This window comes from Cornus florida, unplaced genomic scaffold (genome assembly GCF_030987335.1).
Source record: "Cornus florida cultivar Cherokee Brave unplaced genomic scaffold, ASM3098733v1 CherokeeBrave_3.0.0_Hap2_Chr06, whole genome shotgun sequence".
Taxonomy (NCBI): Eukaryota; Viridiplantae; Streptophyta; class Magnoliopsida; order Cornales; family Cornaceae; genus Cornus; species Cornus florida.
The window spans coordinates 107,716,880-107,734,197 of NW_026775576.1; the positions used below are offsets into that span (position 1 = coordinate 107,716,880).

General features: G+C 36.4%; 1 protein-coding gene across 3 annotated transcripts in view; it reads left to right on the forward strand.

Moving 5' to 3' along the window:
• Positions 1-349: 349 nt before the first annotated feature.
• LOC132313780 (signal recognition particle subunit SRP54, chloroplastic) overlaps positions 350-17,318 on the forward strand; it is a 60,531-nt gene continuing 43,562 nt past the window's right edge. For 2 of the 3 annotated variants that reach the window (XM_059812722.1, XM_059812723.1), the window contains exons 1-9: positions 350-619; positions 721-856; positions 2,358-2,425; positions 2,542-2,643; positions 3,894-4,046; positions 4,172-4,249; positions 7,960-8,085; positions 8,195-8,297; positions 10,596-10,696. In XM_059812722.1, the coding sequence (XP_059668705.1) occupies positions 443-619; positions 721-856; positions 2,358-2,425; positions 2,542-2,643; positions 3,894-4,046; positions 4,172-4,249; positions 7,960-8,085; positions 8,195-8,297; positions 10,596-10,696 (1,044 nt within the window). In that variant the 5' untranslated portion in view covers positions 350-442. The remainder of the gene's footprint in view (positions 620-720; positions 857-2,357; positions 2,426-2,541; positions 2,644-3,893; positions 4,047-4,171; positions 4,250-7,959; positions 8,086-8,194; positions 8,298-10,595; positions 10,697-17,318) is intronic. The other variant, XM_059812721.1, reaches the window with a different exon arrangement.

Here is a 17,318-nt window from a genome sequence, read left to right on the forward strand (position 1 = left end):
TTTAATTTTACTTTTCAATTTTAGAAATTAAAAGTATAAATCAGGAATTATTCCCGTGGCCCTAATGTTTTGTTTTCTATGTTTCTGTTTCTAAATTTCTTAAAACAAATTTTCGTTACTATTTTAATTTTTATCCAAAACACTGCACAATGTTTGTTTTGATATGAATTAAAAACATAATGCATAACATATCTCATGTCAACCGCCCGTGGTCATCCGTTTTTGAATCCCTTAAATGCATCGGAGGGCGTCTGTTGTTGCTACACCAAGAACTACGATGGTCTGGCAGGTACCGTATCTGAGACATCGATCGGATAGAAGGAGGGATTGCATAACATTTCTGCTCCAATGGATAAAAACCGGACAAACAACCAGCATTACACATTAGGTAAATACTATTTCATTATAGCGAGAGAGCAAGCTCGTCTCATCGTCTTCAGCCATGGAAGGCACCGTACCTTTCTCATCCGTTGCTTCCCGTCATTTCTCTGCAACTTCAACTTCACTCCCGCAAAATAGAACCCTCTCCGATTTTAGAAAATCGACCAACAGCATGTGCTCCTCTCCATGGACTGCCTCAACTCTCTCCGTTGCCTTCTCTTCAAGAAATTCTTTCACTGTAAGTAGCCAACGAACAAACTTCATCGCACCATGCATTTCGGTTAACAAGCAAGCAACTTTTATGATGTCAGTTGTTGGTCTTTTGAATTGTTCCAACAGAGGGATATTTGGGGCTTGGTGAATTCTAAGGGTGTTCTTACTGTTAGAAGAGAAAGGAGCAGTGTTGTTAGGGCCGAAATGTTCGGTCAGCTTACGGGTGGCCTCGAAGCAGCGTGGAAGAAGCTCAAAGGGGAAGGTTTATGCTTCTCCTCTATTCGTTCTCATGTTTTATGTGTGAGTGTATGTGTCTGTATATAGTATGCCAATTGGTTATAGGACGAGATAATAGAAATGAGTTATGTAATACTGATGATTGATTTTTGCATAGTAATGGTGAAATTGAAGAACATTTTCTGTCATGTTGTTGATCTTTAATCCAATTTGAGTTAAATTTATGTATGCGGTACTCTATTAGTTGCTAATTAGTTCTAATGGGCTTATGGTGGAGTGCTATGGAATTTTCTTATTACTTTTCCTTTCAAGCATAAGGCCGTTAATTTCCTTCTCCCTTTTATTTTTATTTTTTTAGTATAAGCCTATAAGTACATGATTTGACCTTCTACCTTAAATTAGTAGCATAGATGCGGAGCAAAAGAAAGAGACTGAGGAATTATATGTGTAGCCATAATTAGGACGCCTTTTCATTTGATTATATGCAAATACTTATACAGCAGGAAAAAATAAAGGTGAGATTGTTCTGTTCATGAATGGATATGTCCAGTCCAAAATAGTATCTATAATATTATTCAAGATATCAACTCTCAAGGGCTGCAACAGCTATGCTGGTTTCATTTCATTTTAATGAAGCTATTTCTTTCTTTAATACCAGAATAATGGTTTTGTGATATCATGTGACCATCGATATTTAGGCTTATACTTTAGGGAACAAAAATAGAAATCCAAGACAATTTAATGTAGTCTGCTTGACTGAAGGGATCGAGAATATGATTTAAGAGAATCACATTCCAGATTGCATAATTTGTTTGTCACTTTGTGCACTGGAGAAGGCTAGTTTTACATTATCTCATTCTCTGGAGTCCACAAGATTTATGGCACGCCAACCTACAAAATAGACAACTTTTGAGTTTTGTCTATTGTGATTTATTGAAGAGTTGATACAGTGTACTATTGGTCTTAATCAACGACACTAGTCAGGAATCTGCTAGAATAGGAGAATTTCAATTCATTAAATGCTTATGCATTTGAGAAAGATTAACTTCCAATTGTTTTTAACAATTTGAACATTTCCCTATAACTTAGAAGTGTGTTGGCATTGTCTCTGTAGTTTAATCAATTATTTTGTTGCAGCCTAATGACAAATAACCTTATGACCTAGAGAGGTGTATTTTTCCTCTCGAACCCGTGTCTGTACTAGATGCCATCACTTGGGAATATCTTTTATCTGCTGAACTACATTTGTGGTCCTTGCAAAGAACAACGATTGTGTCTGTTCTTCCAGTTTAATGGCAGAACTAAGATCTTTACAAGAAAAGTAGACACTTGGTGCTGGCTTCTCTCTCTCTCTCCCAATCCCCCCCCCCCAAAAAAAAAAAAGAAAAAGAAAAAGAAGAAGGGTAGAATTTAGGCCATTCTTGTCAAAATTGTCGACATGGATCTGAATTTGGAATTTCTTACCCCTAATAGATTGTTTTTGTTAGCATTGAATAATTTTATTATGCATTTTCCTTATCTTTCAGAGGTATTAACGAAGGAAAACATTGTGGAACCTATGCGAGACATTAGGAGAGCTCTTTTAGAAGCAGATGTAAGTGATTCTATATTGTAATATTTGTAATTTTGCGTTTAACAGTTGCAATTGAGTCTTTATATTATAACATTTTTTTATACTGTGTCTCAAATATAACTCTATTCTATTAACAGGTAAGCCTTCCTGTAGTGAGGAGGTTTGTCCAAGCTGTAAGCGAACAGGCTGTTGGTGTTGGCTTGATTCGAGGAGTGAGACCAGATCAGCAACTGGTCAAAGTATGCATATCTATTACTTATTAAAAAGAAACCATTCCAGCGCTTTTATTGAACCAGAAGTTCAACTAAACTGTTGAATCTCTTTTACATGGACTCACATTTTTTCCTTCATCTACCTGTGTCGACACGACACGACCCTACACAACATGGGTATGAGTATAGAATATGTGTCCAATGCATGAACCTGAATCAGACACCCCGATCCTTCACATGGCAATATTAAAGAGGAAGAAGAAACTCAAATTTAATAGCAAATATGAGTTTTTCTTTATGAGATATATGGAAACCCTTTTCTTCTACCACATTCCATTAAATTTGAGTAATAATTGAGTTTATTCTTATAAAACAACAATATTAAACATTAACTAATGAAAAACATGTAATGTATATAAATACGTAATACATGTCTACATACCCGTATCCAACGTTTGGATGCATATCTTCGTACCTTGGGATGTGGATTTGAGGAGGTCCAACACTTAGACACACATCGCACACGATACACTTACCTTAGTCCAGGTAACATAGTGTTGAATGTATGTATGTATATTCATGGCAAAGGACTCCACAATGCTCTTGGGGAGACTTGAACCCTCTACCTTTCACTTTGAAACGAGAGGAAGTACCACTAGGTGCAGGCCTTGGTACATAAAAAGTGATCTTGTGTGCTTAATAATGCGTTCCAATGTTACTGTATATGATGAAGATCCCACATGCTAGTGTTGTGGAACTGAAACTTGGTATGAACTTGATGAAAGTCTTGGCTTAAGTGTTTTACTGATAATGTGGGTATCTTGTAATCTTTCTATATGAATGAAGCCTTGAACCATCATTACAGGTGGATATTGTCAGTGAACTGTCAAATTACTCAAATAATTATTATTTCTTTGGTTTAGTTATCTTTCTTTTTTCCATTTCTAAATTATATTAGGACTTATTTCATTCCATCCAAGATTCTTTTGTGAGCAAGTAATTGTTAATTGTTGGTTAGGAATTTTTATGCTTGTTTATGAGTTATGATCGGAATGGAAATATGGGATTCATGTAGCCCCACGTAATTGGGAAAAGGCTTTGTTGTAGTTGTTGTTGTTTAGGAGTTATGACCATATCATATAATGATGAGGTAATGGGTTCACTCTCATCTTTAAATCACTATAAGTGGGGCAAAATGACTAGTAAGTTTTTTGTTATTTTACATAAATGAATCTTTGGTGCTGAACTGTGTTTAAGAAATTTACTGGTTTGTGCAGATTGTACATGATGAACTAGTAAAATTGATGGGTGGAGTGGTTTCTGAATTGGTTTTTGCAAAATCTGGCCCCACTGTAATTTTATTGGCTGGTCTACAAGGTGTTGGAAAGACAACTGTTTGTGCAAAATTAGCTTTTTATCTTAAGAAGCAGGTGTGTTTCCAAACGCATCTCTCTCCCTCTCACACACACAAGCTCACACATGTTTGTGTGGCTGGTGCCTGCATGTGTTACTTTGTTGTTAGTCTATTGTAGCTATGATATGACATGGATCTCAGGGGAAGAGTTGCATGCTGATTGCTGGAGATGTGTACAGGCCTGCTGCCATTGACCAACTTGTTATTTTGGGCGAACAGGTATGTGACTTTTATTGTCCATGACATGTTCCAATTCCATAGCTTTCTACTATGTTTTCCTTCTATGTTGATTTTGTTGAAGATGTCAAAGAAGAATGTAGAATATCAAAATTATCTCCATTAGTTCCATTAACAAGATACCAGGCACGACAGTCTGATATCATTTTCTTTACTTTTGATGGGTTAATGCTGAACGAGCCAACTTTTTCTTACTTCAGGATGACAAATTACATGGATGCTCTTACTCATATTTTATTTTGACCTCACATTACTTTGGACCTTATTTAATACTGGTTTGAATTTCCTGAACATATTATTTCAAACAGCAGACTTCCCTCCATGTTGTTTAAGTCTCCAAATGTGTGCCTTGGGAGTTCCAACTCCAATGGCATGTCAATGGTCAATTAATCTACAATTCCCTTATAAATGATTAAATAGGGGAAGGTGGCCGTATGAGTAGCATTTTTAGCATATCTGAATAGATTTCTTTCTGCGGGCCTGCAATCAGCTCAGAGGTGATTTTGGAATTTATCTTACAATTAAATGTCTTGCTTAAGGTATTGCCAGCTGTGCTTTTGTATTTCATAGACCCTTCTTGCTTGCTCTTTAAGTTTAATTTATCAAGGTTCTGGAATGATGTGAAAGTAAAATAAGTTTAATTTAGTTAAAGTAATATGTTTTGGAAGTTGTGCCACTTATCTGATTGTTCTCTTGGTTAAGACTGAGACATAGTAAGATGTTTTATGAGTTTTACTTTGTAGTCTCAAAGAAGTGTTATCTTGATTAACCGGAACCGGGGGGGGGGGGGGGGGGGGGGGGGGGGAATTGGTCTTTTGTAAATCTTCTTCCAGCACTTGGACAAATTGTAGGTTCAATATGAGAGATGAAGGCTCACACATTCAAACACAAGTACTCAGTGATTTTACAAGGAAAACCCCCACTCAACTTGGGGATCAAAAACCTTGGTTCTTGGCAATCTCCACTAGTTGTATGCAAGTAGTTACACACTCAGCTGTCTCACTCTCTGCACACACCCTTGTACAAGATGAAAACTAGTTTTCACAGCCTCTACCCACACACTAGCTCTACTTGGTGCTTAACAACACTCCCCCTGTCCTAAGCAACCCTGCTTGGACCCTGCAAGCTCTCACAGCTCATCAAATTCAACTTCATAAAATGGCTGTTACATATAGTAAGAATGAAATCACAGCTCAAAGATGAAGAACAATTGAACCCCTAGCTCAACTTCTTTGAAATCTGAGGTTTGATATATCAAATCACAATGCAGCTTCACCATAGACCCTTCCTTTGTTTCCACAGCCTTGAAACCTCAATACACACTTGCTCAAATGACAGATACAATGAACATAGCAAGGTATAGTAATAACAGAACACAACAGGCTTAAATTCTACAACAAACCCTAACAGTCAAGGTTTGAGGAGACATTATTCAATGCAGCTTCAAATCAGGCCTGAGGTAGGTTTACAGAGTCTTCAAATAACTAAATACACTTGTTAAAGAGATGAACTCACAGCAAGAAGCAAGGTATATCATTCAGTACATAACAGGACTAGTTTTCTGCAGAAAACCTTTAACAGGCTTGGTCTTCAAGATTAAGAACCAGAATAGATCCTAGTTCAGTTCAATCAATTGCTTATATGTTCCCAAACATCAATCTACCCTTGCTCAAATGATGATCATGAAGCGTATAGCAAGGTAACAAAGAATTCAGCTCAAAACAGTAGCTTATGCACCAGAAAATCCTAGCTATCAAGGTCTGAAGGGTAAAACTGTCAATTCTCAACAAAACACCTCAAAGCTTGGTTCCCACAACCTTGTTTCAGTTAAATACACGTGCTCAAAAGATAATCACACCAAGAGTGGCATGTTATAACATTTCCAGTACTCAAAACAGACCTAAAACAGCTTAGAGTACTCAATCCCTTATTTTCTGTAAAATCTGTGACTGAGGGGTAAAAGGGTAATTTCACCTGAGACCTGACCTGAACGTGATTCTCATAGACGATTCTGATAGACTTGATTCAGCAAAGCAAACTTGTACAAATGATGGTCAACACAATCACAACAAGCTATACTCAAAATACTACACAGATCAAGCCTATTTCTGCAGAAAACCTTTTCACAGGTTTGATAACTCAAAATCCTTATGGTCACTTTTCTGAGACAAATATGAGATTGTACTGCCTTAAATCAACTTCATAATCATGCTCAAATTATAGACATCCATGAGAGAGCAAGATATATTATCAATAAGTGCAATAACAACAGTAAAACAGCAGAAAACCAGATTTGAGTAGGTTTGAGATATGAAAACTTACTGCAGCTCAAATGTGTACATGTGAGCACCTTCTGCAGATGTTAAATGGACAAATACACTTGTCTAAAACTTGCATCAGCCCCAGAAGTGACCACTGCAACTTTGGACCTCTTCAACCTCACCTTTGCACCGGAAAATTATTATCTGCCACCTCCATATGTATCATCAAGAATATATGGTCTTCAATCTAGCATTCTGGGGTGGATTTGGGCTTGAATCAACAATGAAAACTCAGAAACACTATGCTCATTCTTGGCTCTCAAAAAACTCTCTATGGCAGCTCACTTCTTGGCCTCCCATGGTGCACTCTTCTTCAGCAGTTATAAGGGTATATTTATCGGCACACATTCACAAGATGATGCAACCCTAATGAGGCAATATATGTGGCATTCTTATCCAATCATTTGAGGAAGAATATTCTGACATTCACAAAAGGAAATGACAGATTTGCCCTTGCCAATCCCTTCACTTTTGTCATGTAGTGAACCTTCACTTTTGACAGCTCCTGTATAGCAATTCTGTGATACACACAGACTTATTGCCTAAGAAATGTATAACAGCCATCTTTTTCTCCCTCTAGGACCATTGTATACGTGTCAACCCACTGTTCTTCAGACTGAAAAGACCATAGTGCCCTTCAAGTGGACACTTGTCAAAGAACTGTGCTAAACTGTAATGTAGCCCATGAAGAAGTCTGGAAATTGAAAATCTGAGCTCCCAAGCACACTGAATCATCCCAGGCAAGCATAACATGAACATATGCACATGTGAAAAGACTGGATTGCCTCTGATAGTGATTGTGACCAATATTCATGTGCAAAACCAGAATTGAAAGCAGATTAGCCAGAGAAGTAACTTCCTGACACAAAGCACCATCTTTGATGCACTTGAAATAATCTAAAGCACACTGGAAATTACATATCTATCCTTGATCATGACAGAAGTGAACAATGCAGGTATCAACCAGAAAGATACACCAGAAATAGACTTGAGAATGAACTTTTGACATCTTCTGCCACTTTAAAAGTAATGTACCTTCTCCAATGGACTTCAAAGGACCTCAAGTGTTTAGAGAAATATAATGCAACCTTTGAAACAATGTTTAGAGATTAATGCAGGTCAGAGATAGAAACAAAACAAGAAATGGACCTGAGAACACACCTTTGACATTGAAAGGGCAAACCATTGACAACTAGCTACTAGGACCAACATACCTTATACTTGAAACTATTAGGTGATCTTTAGCCAGAAAGAAATAATTCTGAGTGGTTGTTTTATTCATTATTTTGCTTTGTGACGTGTTATCGTTTATTTTCTATTCAACTTCGACCATTTAATTCATTCTCATATTCAGTGGTAAGCTTGGGACAGGTTAATGTGCCTGTTTATACAGCAGGGGCTGGGGTTAAACCTGCAGAAATAGCTAGGCAGGGTCTAGAAGAGGCCAAAAGGAAGAATATGGATGTGGTCATAATGGACACAGCTGGAAGACTTCAGGTTATATCATAAATATTCTGGTAGTTTTCAAGATAGTTCAAATAGGTGTGCCTTTACTGCTACTGGTAATATTTCCCCTCTAGGTCTTATTCTTTTTTTTTTTCATCAGATAGACAAAGCAATGATGGATGAACTAAAAGAAGTTAAACAGGCACTGAAGCCTACAGAAGTTTTGCTTGTTGTGGATGCAATGACCGGCCAAGAAGCTGCAGGTGTTCAAACTTAGTTGCTTGTTACCGGTGGCAGAACCACATAGAGTTTTGTGCAATCACCCCCACTCGATTTTATATATTTTTTAATATTTTAGGTCTGTATATATAATTTTTCAAAATTATAAAATTGCCTCAACTTCAAAATTTACCACAACCACCCCCCCCCCCCCCCCCAACCCAAACCCAAAAAAAGAAAACCCAAAAAAAGAAGCCTTGAACCTCAATCCTTCAGCCCTTTCTTTTATCAGTTATTTTCAAAATTATAAAATTGCCTCAACTTCAAAATTTACCACAACCACCTCCCCCCCACCCAAACCCAAAAAAAGAAGCCTTGAACCTCAATCCTTCAGCCCTTTCTTTTATTAGTTATTATTTTCCTCTCATAAAGCCTCTTTGCACATCACTTCCCCATAACTCACATCTAGTTAACCTCCTCTACATTAGTCATCTCTATATCTCTCTTTCACCTTCTTATTCTTTCTCTAGGACAGAAGCAAGAAGAAAGAACTATAAAAGTCTTCTTTCAATATATTTCTTGACCCTAAGCCCGTAAAGGAAAACCCTTAATACTCTTTTCTCACCTAATCTCACTCTTTGTGAATAAAAATTTCATTTTAGGTCACAAATAAAATGGTAAGGATTTTGTTAACATCAATGGGTTGATTTTTTTGTGAATTATTTTTTCAAATAATTAAAACTACGATAGAATCTTCCAATTTACTGGGATTATCTCATGTATCAGAAGAAATTATCATGCAACGTTCTAATTATGAAAACCCTTTTCATATTTTAATTTTGGTTAAATAAACGGAAAATTATCTTGGCCTTTGCCCCCACTAAATTAAATTCCTGGCTCCACCGCTGCTCATTGGAGTCTGATGAAGTTCTATTTTAGTTAATGTCTTGTATCATGACCTTTATTTGTGTCCTTTTTATTTTCAGTAAATATTTTATTTGCTATTTTCCATTTGAGCTAAATTGTTTGAATATTTAGCTCACAGTTACTCGCGACAGCAACTTGGTTCATGTTGTGTGTATTAGCTTCCAATTTAAATAAATAATTTAAAGCCCTTCTATAGAACAATGTTGAATATACTACAAAATTGCCATAGAGTGATGTTTTCTTTTGCATTCATTGTGGGAATGATAGTGACTGTCAATAATGAGGCATTTTACCTAATTTCAGAATGTATTGGGCAGCATCAGACCCATCTAAATGAAGTTTACCATGAACCCTTTGCACTTTTTAGAGACTGCTGTTAATTTCATGTAGGCAGATTCTATTTGATGATCATGAAAACATTCATCAGCTTCAAACATTATGGTTGACACCTGCATAACGTGACAAGTAAGAAGATTGTATATTACCCTCGTGCCAACCTTTTAACAAAATATAGCAATCAAGAACTTCAAAAAGAGAATTATATCTGATATCTGCATAACATAACTGTGATAATTTAGTATTACTGGAAGTCAAAATTGATTTGTTATTTGTCTTTCTCTCCTAGATTTATTATTGATATTCATTATAATTCATTTCTTATCTAAAGGATTTGTCCTTTTTGTTTTGCATCAATTTTAAGTTTTGGTTTGGGCATTAAGTTGTCTTCATTTTCGCGTGTTCGTGTTTATTTTTGCTAAATTATAATTGGGTGATTAATTAAAAATAAATAAATCAGTTGCCAACTTTCTCTCGTCATTATGAGGGAAAAGAAGTTTCAGGGTACCTTTTAAATAATCACCCTTGAGTTTTTACTACCATCTCTCTCTCTCTCTCTTGTGCAAGTGTAATTTGGGTGTTTCTCTATGCTGAGAGGTGTATGGTATGGACCCTTCCTTCTTTACACCATGTAGCTGGTGACTCTTTTACAATATTCTGTACCAAATTTTATTGTTTTTAATATTTGTTTTCAACAACGAAAAGGAAATTGTTGTATATATTGCAATTTCTAAACTTCTTTAAAGAAGTTATCATTGCAATGTCTTGTTGGTATTCTTGATGCAAACTGTCATATCCAGTGTCACTCAAATTTATGAGAGAAGCAGGCATAACTATAATGTCCTATTGATGCTTAAATACTGTTGACAGTTTATACAGACCATCAAATGCAGCCTTAGGTTTTAATTATGAGAGAAATATCAGTCTTGTTGGTGTGTGCTAAATACTGTTGACAGTTTATACAGACCATCACATACAGCTTAGGTTTCCTATTAAGACATTCACTAGTCGTCTGACCGCATACTTTTGTTGCAAATTCTGTGGTTTAATTTCTTCTGATTATCTTAAATGAATTACAGCCTTGGTCACATCATTCAATCTTGAAATTGGAATTACTGGTGCTATTTTGACGAAACTAGATGGGGATTCTAGAGGTGGAGCAGCTTTGAGTGTTAAAGAGGTCAGCCTCATTATCTAAGTACCTAATTCTGTAATTCTTTTTACCTCTGTCATGAAAGAAATCAGCACATCTCTGCCCTTTGAGTTTTATACTTTCTGACTTACAAATTAGGCTCTGTGTTAGCATTAGATTCCTTTTGTAGTGTAAACTTATTTTCAAATTTGTCTGATATCATAATATATTTCTTTAAGGAGCATAAAAATGGGTGCGACCGATGTACATGCAATGCATGCAATGATAAAAAGTATGGTGCCTCTAAAGAAAATTACATGTTAGCATTAGATACCTTTTGTAGTGTAAACTTATTTTCAAGTTTGTCTGGTATCTTAATATTTTATTAAGGAGCACCAAAGTGGGTGTGATCGATGTACATGCAATGCATGCAACGATAAAAAGTATGGCGCCCCTAAAGAAATTATATATTACATTATAAAACGTAATAGTTGATTTAATACGCTATTTATTATTAGTATACCCTGAAGTCATTGCAAGGGGTGCTAGTATGACATTAATGTGGTAGTCTTATTGGCAAACACGATCCTTATAGATAAAGATTTTAGTTTTTGATTATTGTTAGAATGTATATAGGCGTATTTTGTATTTCTTATAAGGGCGTGTTGGTCATTTTCCTTTTAATATAAGTTGTTATATAAAATAAGTGAGAGAGGGCCGGCTGTGTAACTCTCCAAAATATTTTCCATATGCCATACACATTGCTCCTTCTTCTCGGTAATTCCTAAATTCAACATGTTGTTAGAGCAAGATTCTGGTCAATAATATGAACGCTCGTCATTGTTAGCATTGATCGTTGTCGCCAGCAAGAGTGTAACCGCTGCCATCATCGTACATAAAATTTGTCGCCATAGGTTGTTGCTGTCGTGGTGTTTGTCATTATCGTTGTAATCATGGTGGTCGTTATCGTCATTGTGTAATAGGTGTGTGGTGGTGGCGGCCCTCGTCATGTAGTGGCTATCGCTTGGTTGTGAGTGATCAATGTCGTTTAGAAAGTTGTTATCCTGCGGCGGCTAGGGTTATCGTTTGCAAATGAGGCTATTGAATATTCATTTGAGGAGACAAGACTCGGCCCAATCATTACCCACTAATATTGACCCGACTGGATCAGCCTGATTTGATCCACTTGGATCATCCTCTTAACCAGACCAATTTTCGGCCAACCAATTTCCGGCCGACCAGTTTCCGGCCAGTCCAGTTCCGGCAAGTCTAGTTTCCGGCAAAAGAAAAATTTTGTTGTTCTGTTCAGGCCAGTTCAGTTTCAGCAGCCCAGTTCAGTTCTGGACAGTAAGCCAACTTTGTTTCTATTGGCCAGTCAGTTATTTTTTAGGCAAACTAGTTTTCAGTCAATTTCTTCCTCGTGTTATGATCTCTTCATCTAATATGGAACCACGGACTTACTGCAGACAGATGAATCATACTGTCAATCGATGTTACATGGACTCTTCAAAAGTGGTGAAGTACCCGCATCGGACATCTATTGCTCGGACATGAGTATGGGATACGTGTCCGACACTTTTGGTTGGACATGTACTTAAAAAGTATATCCAATCATTCAATTATATTGTATTAGTACTTTAAAATGAGTTAATGCCTATTTTGAACATTTTATTTGATAAAAACATTACTTTCTAGAAAATAAAATAAAATAATTAATAAAATGAATGTTTAGCCGTGTCCTTGTGTCCTTCTGTTTGGAGATTTGACACGTCCGACACATACCCGTGTCCAACATACGTACCCTAGTCTATGTAACATAACTGTCAATTATTGTTGGAATCTTCATGGCAAATCGTTTGGCTATGCAAATCAGGTTTCTTTTAAAAAGGATGTTCCAATTTCACATACCCAAGTTTCTGTTTCTTGCCAATCTGACATGATCACTATCCCACTTGCCAAGTATACTCAGCTTTTATCTTAGCAACAATGTCATCGTCATCTTCCATGGCTATCTCTGCTTAATCAGATGTTGCATCCGAATGTTTACTGTCTTTGGCTTATAGTCCCTGGATTGTTGATTCAGGAGCGTTAGACCATATGACTGGTTGCTCTCATCTTTTATTAGACTTCATTTAGTCGCCCCCTCTCAACGTGTCACTTGATGTGTACCAAATTATAACCATTCGCAATAGTACGAATCTTCGCAGAATAGGGCTATATTAAGGGTGTCGAACCATAGAGACTGTCGTAGTTTATTTAAGCATCCAATTAATATTACTTTGATTCAAGGAGACAGATTGAATGTTTTGATTGTTTGTCACGAACATAAAAATAAAAATAAACTAAATTAAAGATAAGATCAAGAGAGTGAAAGTCTTAGGGATTGACTTTACCACAAATCTCGTATTATGGTCAACCATTCAACCTTGGGATTTCACAATTTATGTATTAGATGAATTAAACTCAATAACATTCATTTAATTCGGGTTTAAAGAAAGATGTTCCATGAACTTCAAATAACTACAACCTATCTTCGGTTGGCACGAATTATCTACCTACGTACTTCTAACTAATGTTGTAGTATAACTTGTCTTCCCTAGGCATAGATTATGAAAACATTCATTCATGAAAAAAGTTGGAACACCATTGCATAATCTTTATCTTTACTGCCGAGAAGCCCTTATGGCGCCTTCTCGTACATTAAGGATAGGTTGATAACAATTTATGAACAATTAAATCTAAGACAAGGTATTAATTATTCAAAAACCATTATTTCATTAAAACACCAATTGATTTGTAATCAATTGCTCATAATTATGCAATCAAGATACATAAATGCATAAATCCCCAAAGTTAGAATGATTAAACCATAATGCTTGAATTCGGGCTACATCAATGCCTTAAGAAAGGAATTAGCTACTCATGACGACGCTAGATGTCATTAATGTTGTCGTGGTCTTCATGGTCACGGACTGCAATTCTCGTCTTGGGATCTTCACCTTTGAAACCCTAAAAGCTACCACCAATTGAGAGAATTATAACTAGGAAAAGAGATATGAGATATGTGGCCTTGTGCCTCCTTTTATAGAAGAATTAACTTGTAATAAGGGTTGGACGGACTTTTAGGTCTTCTGGGGTAATTTGGGCCCATCTAGGATGGAAGATGACTTAATTAAGACAAATCCCGCATCCAAAAAGTTTGACAAAACAGCAAGGGCTCGAGCCTAGAAAATATGGCTCGAGCCTTTTGAGATAGGGCTCAAGTAGAACTTTAACACTTAGTCTATTTTCTTCAAATAATTTCCGAAACGTCTTTTTCATCAACACTTAGAATATTTTGGGGATGAATCTTCATGGTGCTCGAGCCTTGGAGGTTTAGGCTCAAGCCTTTTGGCAAAGGCTCGAGCTTTTTGATAAAGGCTCGAGATCTAGCAACTTGGAGTTTTCCGAAGCGTCTTTTGCATAGTTGTTAAAGGCGAAGGCACGCGCCTGAGGCGCCAGGCGCCACCTTGGCGTCTTGAAAGGCTTAAGGCGACTCTGTTGTACTAGGTGAGCGCCTGTGAGAGAAAGGCGCAAGGCTTTTAGCGCGCCTGCTTGAAAGATAGTTTTTTTTTTTTTTTTTTAATTATTTTGTTATTATTTTGGTTGTGTATGGTTTATTATTTGTTTATTCTTAGTTTTTATTTGTTTATTACAAAACCTATACAAGACTTACAAGTCACAAACGAAAAAAAAAAAAAAAAAAAAAAAACGAACCAAAAAGCAAAGAAAGAAGAGACAGAGAAGTACAAGACAAGAGTGACGAGCCTGATTTGCGAAGCCTGGACTCTCGGATCTGCCGGATCTGCGTCTGCAAGTTCTCCTTCCCTCTCTTCTTCTCTCCTTCTTGCTTCTTCTTCTCTTCTCGGATCTGCCGGAGGCCTGGATCTCTCAGATTTTTTTTTTTCTCTCTATTCTTCTTCTTCTTCTTTTCTTCAGTTCTTCTTCTTCTCTCGGCTCTTAGCCTCTCTTGGCTCTTGCTCTTCTTTTATTTTATTTATTTATTTATTTTTATTTTATTCTCCTTCTTCTTTTCTTCTTTTTCTCTCGCCTCTCTCGGCTCTTCTTTTATTTTCTTATTTGTTTATTTATTTATTTCTCTATTCTTCTTCTCTTGGCTCTCTTTGCTCTTTTTTTATTTTTTAATTTATTTTGGTCCTCTATTTTTTTTTTTTTTTTAAGGCTTGTCTAGGTTAGTGCCTTGCATGTGTTTGAACTTTGATGATCAATCTGTTTCTGTTTTTATGCTTGTCTCTTTTTTTATTTTCTTTGTTTTACAGTAATTAATTAATCCAAACAGTTATATTGTGATAGTCCACAAATGTCTATTCTTTTTAATTGTTTGACACTGATAAAAAAAGTCATTGAGTGAGTTTGTGCATTTCTGTAATCTTGTGTTAGGTTGCACGTTTTCCTTAATTAGTCTTTTCTGAACGCTGACACACGCATATATATAATACACACACACACACACACACATATATATCTTTTATATAAAAATTATAATTATGTCAAACCTTGACTGCAAATTTTACAATTTGCTTCAATTTAAATGTACAATCCACCTTTTAAATAATGTTGTAGTGTGAAAAATTATATTTCTGAATGCTAACTTGACATGTGTTGTGAATCACAATTCTTTCATTTAACATGTGATATATCATTCGATCGCAATTCAATTAATTATGTAAAATTAATTAATAAATTTGTTGTGAATTAATAAATTCTATTTTTCATTATGAATTTATCTTGCAAAAACCACAAGGATGTGCCGGTAACTATTTTTCTTCAACGTGCGCCTCGCTTCAGTCGGGCGCGCGTCTAGCCTTGCACCTTAGGATCCAGGAGGCATTTGCGCTTTTGTGCGCCTTGAGCCTTTAACAACTATGGTCTTTTGGCATTTCGACGCACTTTTGGCTCGATCACTTTTGCAAGGGCTCGAGCACCTTGAGTTTGGGCTCGAGCTTTAAGATCTAGGCTTGAGCCTTTTTGCCTTAGTTGATTTTCTTGCTTTAGTTGGATTTGTGCTCAAGCCGAAGGAACATAGGCTCGAGCCTTGGCACTTGAACTTCTCCAAAATCACCATTTTGTCTCCAAACTTGCTTCAGATGACCGGCAACGACTCTGTAATCTTCAATGTCAGTCCTTTCATCACAAAAGCTCGGTTTTAACCATTTCTTTGGGAAAACACCTAAAAACATGAAATAAACACAAATCAATATAAAACTGGATAGAAGTATCACTTTAGGTCTTAACATATGTATATTTAGGGGCTCGAATATGCAGTATTCAGTGCTCATCATCACTCTTGCTAATGATTCATCATCTAAAGTTTCAGGTGTTGGAACGACTTAACTTAATTCTTCCTTGTCTATGTCATCTGTTTTACATGTTCCTCAATTTCCCTTTAACTTGATGTCTATTAGTAAGCTTACAAAAGCCCTTCATTGTTCTGTTACGTTTTATCCCACTTATTGTGTTTTCCAAGATTTCGAGACAAAGAATAAGATTGGTACGGGGCTTGAAGCTGGTGGCTTATACTATTTTGACTTTAAGCCTCATCCCATGGTTTGTCATTCTTCTTTATCTCCATTTCAATGCAATTGTCGCCTTGGTCACCCTTCGCTTTCGATTTTGCAGTGTCAAAGTCCCAAGTCTTAGTCGTATGTTGTCTTTGTCATGTGAAGCTTGTCAACTCAGTAAGCATCATCGTACGCCCTTCAAATCTAGGGTTGATAATCGTGTGTCTAGTTCTTTTCAATTGATTCATTCACATGTATGGAGCCCAATAAAACATACATCCATTAATAGATTTCGTTATTTTGTGACTTTTATGGATGATCATTCTCGTATGACTTGGTTGTTCTTAATGAAAGATCGCTTTGAATTATTTTCCATTTTCAAATATTTCGCAAGGAAGTGAAAACCTAATTTGGATGCTCAATTTGTGTCTTGCATTCTGATAATGCTAAAGAATATTTCTCAGCTCCTTTTGATAGATATCTTCATGATAAAAGGCATATTATTCATCAATCATCTTGTGTTTCCACCTCACAACAAAATGGTGTGGTTGAATGTAAGGATCGTCACCTATTGGAAGTGACTCGTACTCTCTTATTTCATATGCATGTTCCAAAACGGTTTTAGAGTTATGCCACTTACCGCATGTTATCTCATTAACCATTTGTCATCTTCTGCGTTAGGTGGAAAATCTCCTCACTCTATTTTGTTTCCTGATTCTCCCTTATTTCCTATTACTCCAAGAGTCTTCGGGTGTGTTTGTTATGTCCACAATCTTGGACCTAGTTTTGATAAACTTGATCCTCATGCCACCAAGTGTGTATTTCTCGGTTATTCTTGTACCCAAAAAGGTTATCATTGTTATAGTCCTACCCTTTAGCAATATATCACTAGTTCTAATGTCTCTTTTTGCGATTCTATTCCCTATTCTTCTGATAAAAGTCATTTTCTTGATATTACTCCCAAGACTTCCACACACGCTATTTCGCTTCCTATTCCATTGTTATCTAGCCACTCTAAATATTTAGTCTTGATTAATGGCTCCCCTCATGGTTTTATTCAGCCGGGTAGAGGTCTTAGACAAGGATGCCCTCTCTCCCCTCTGTTGTTT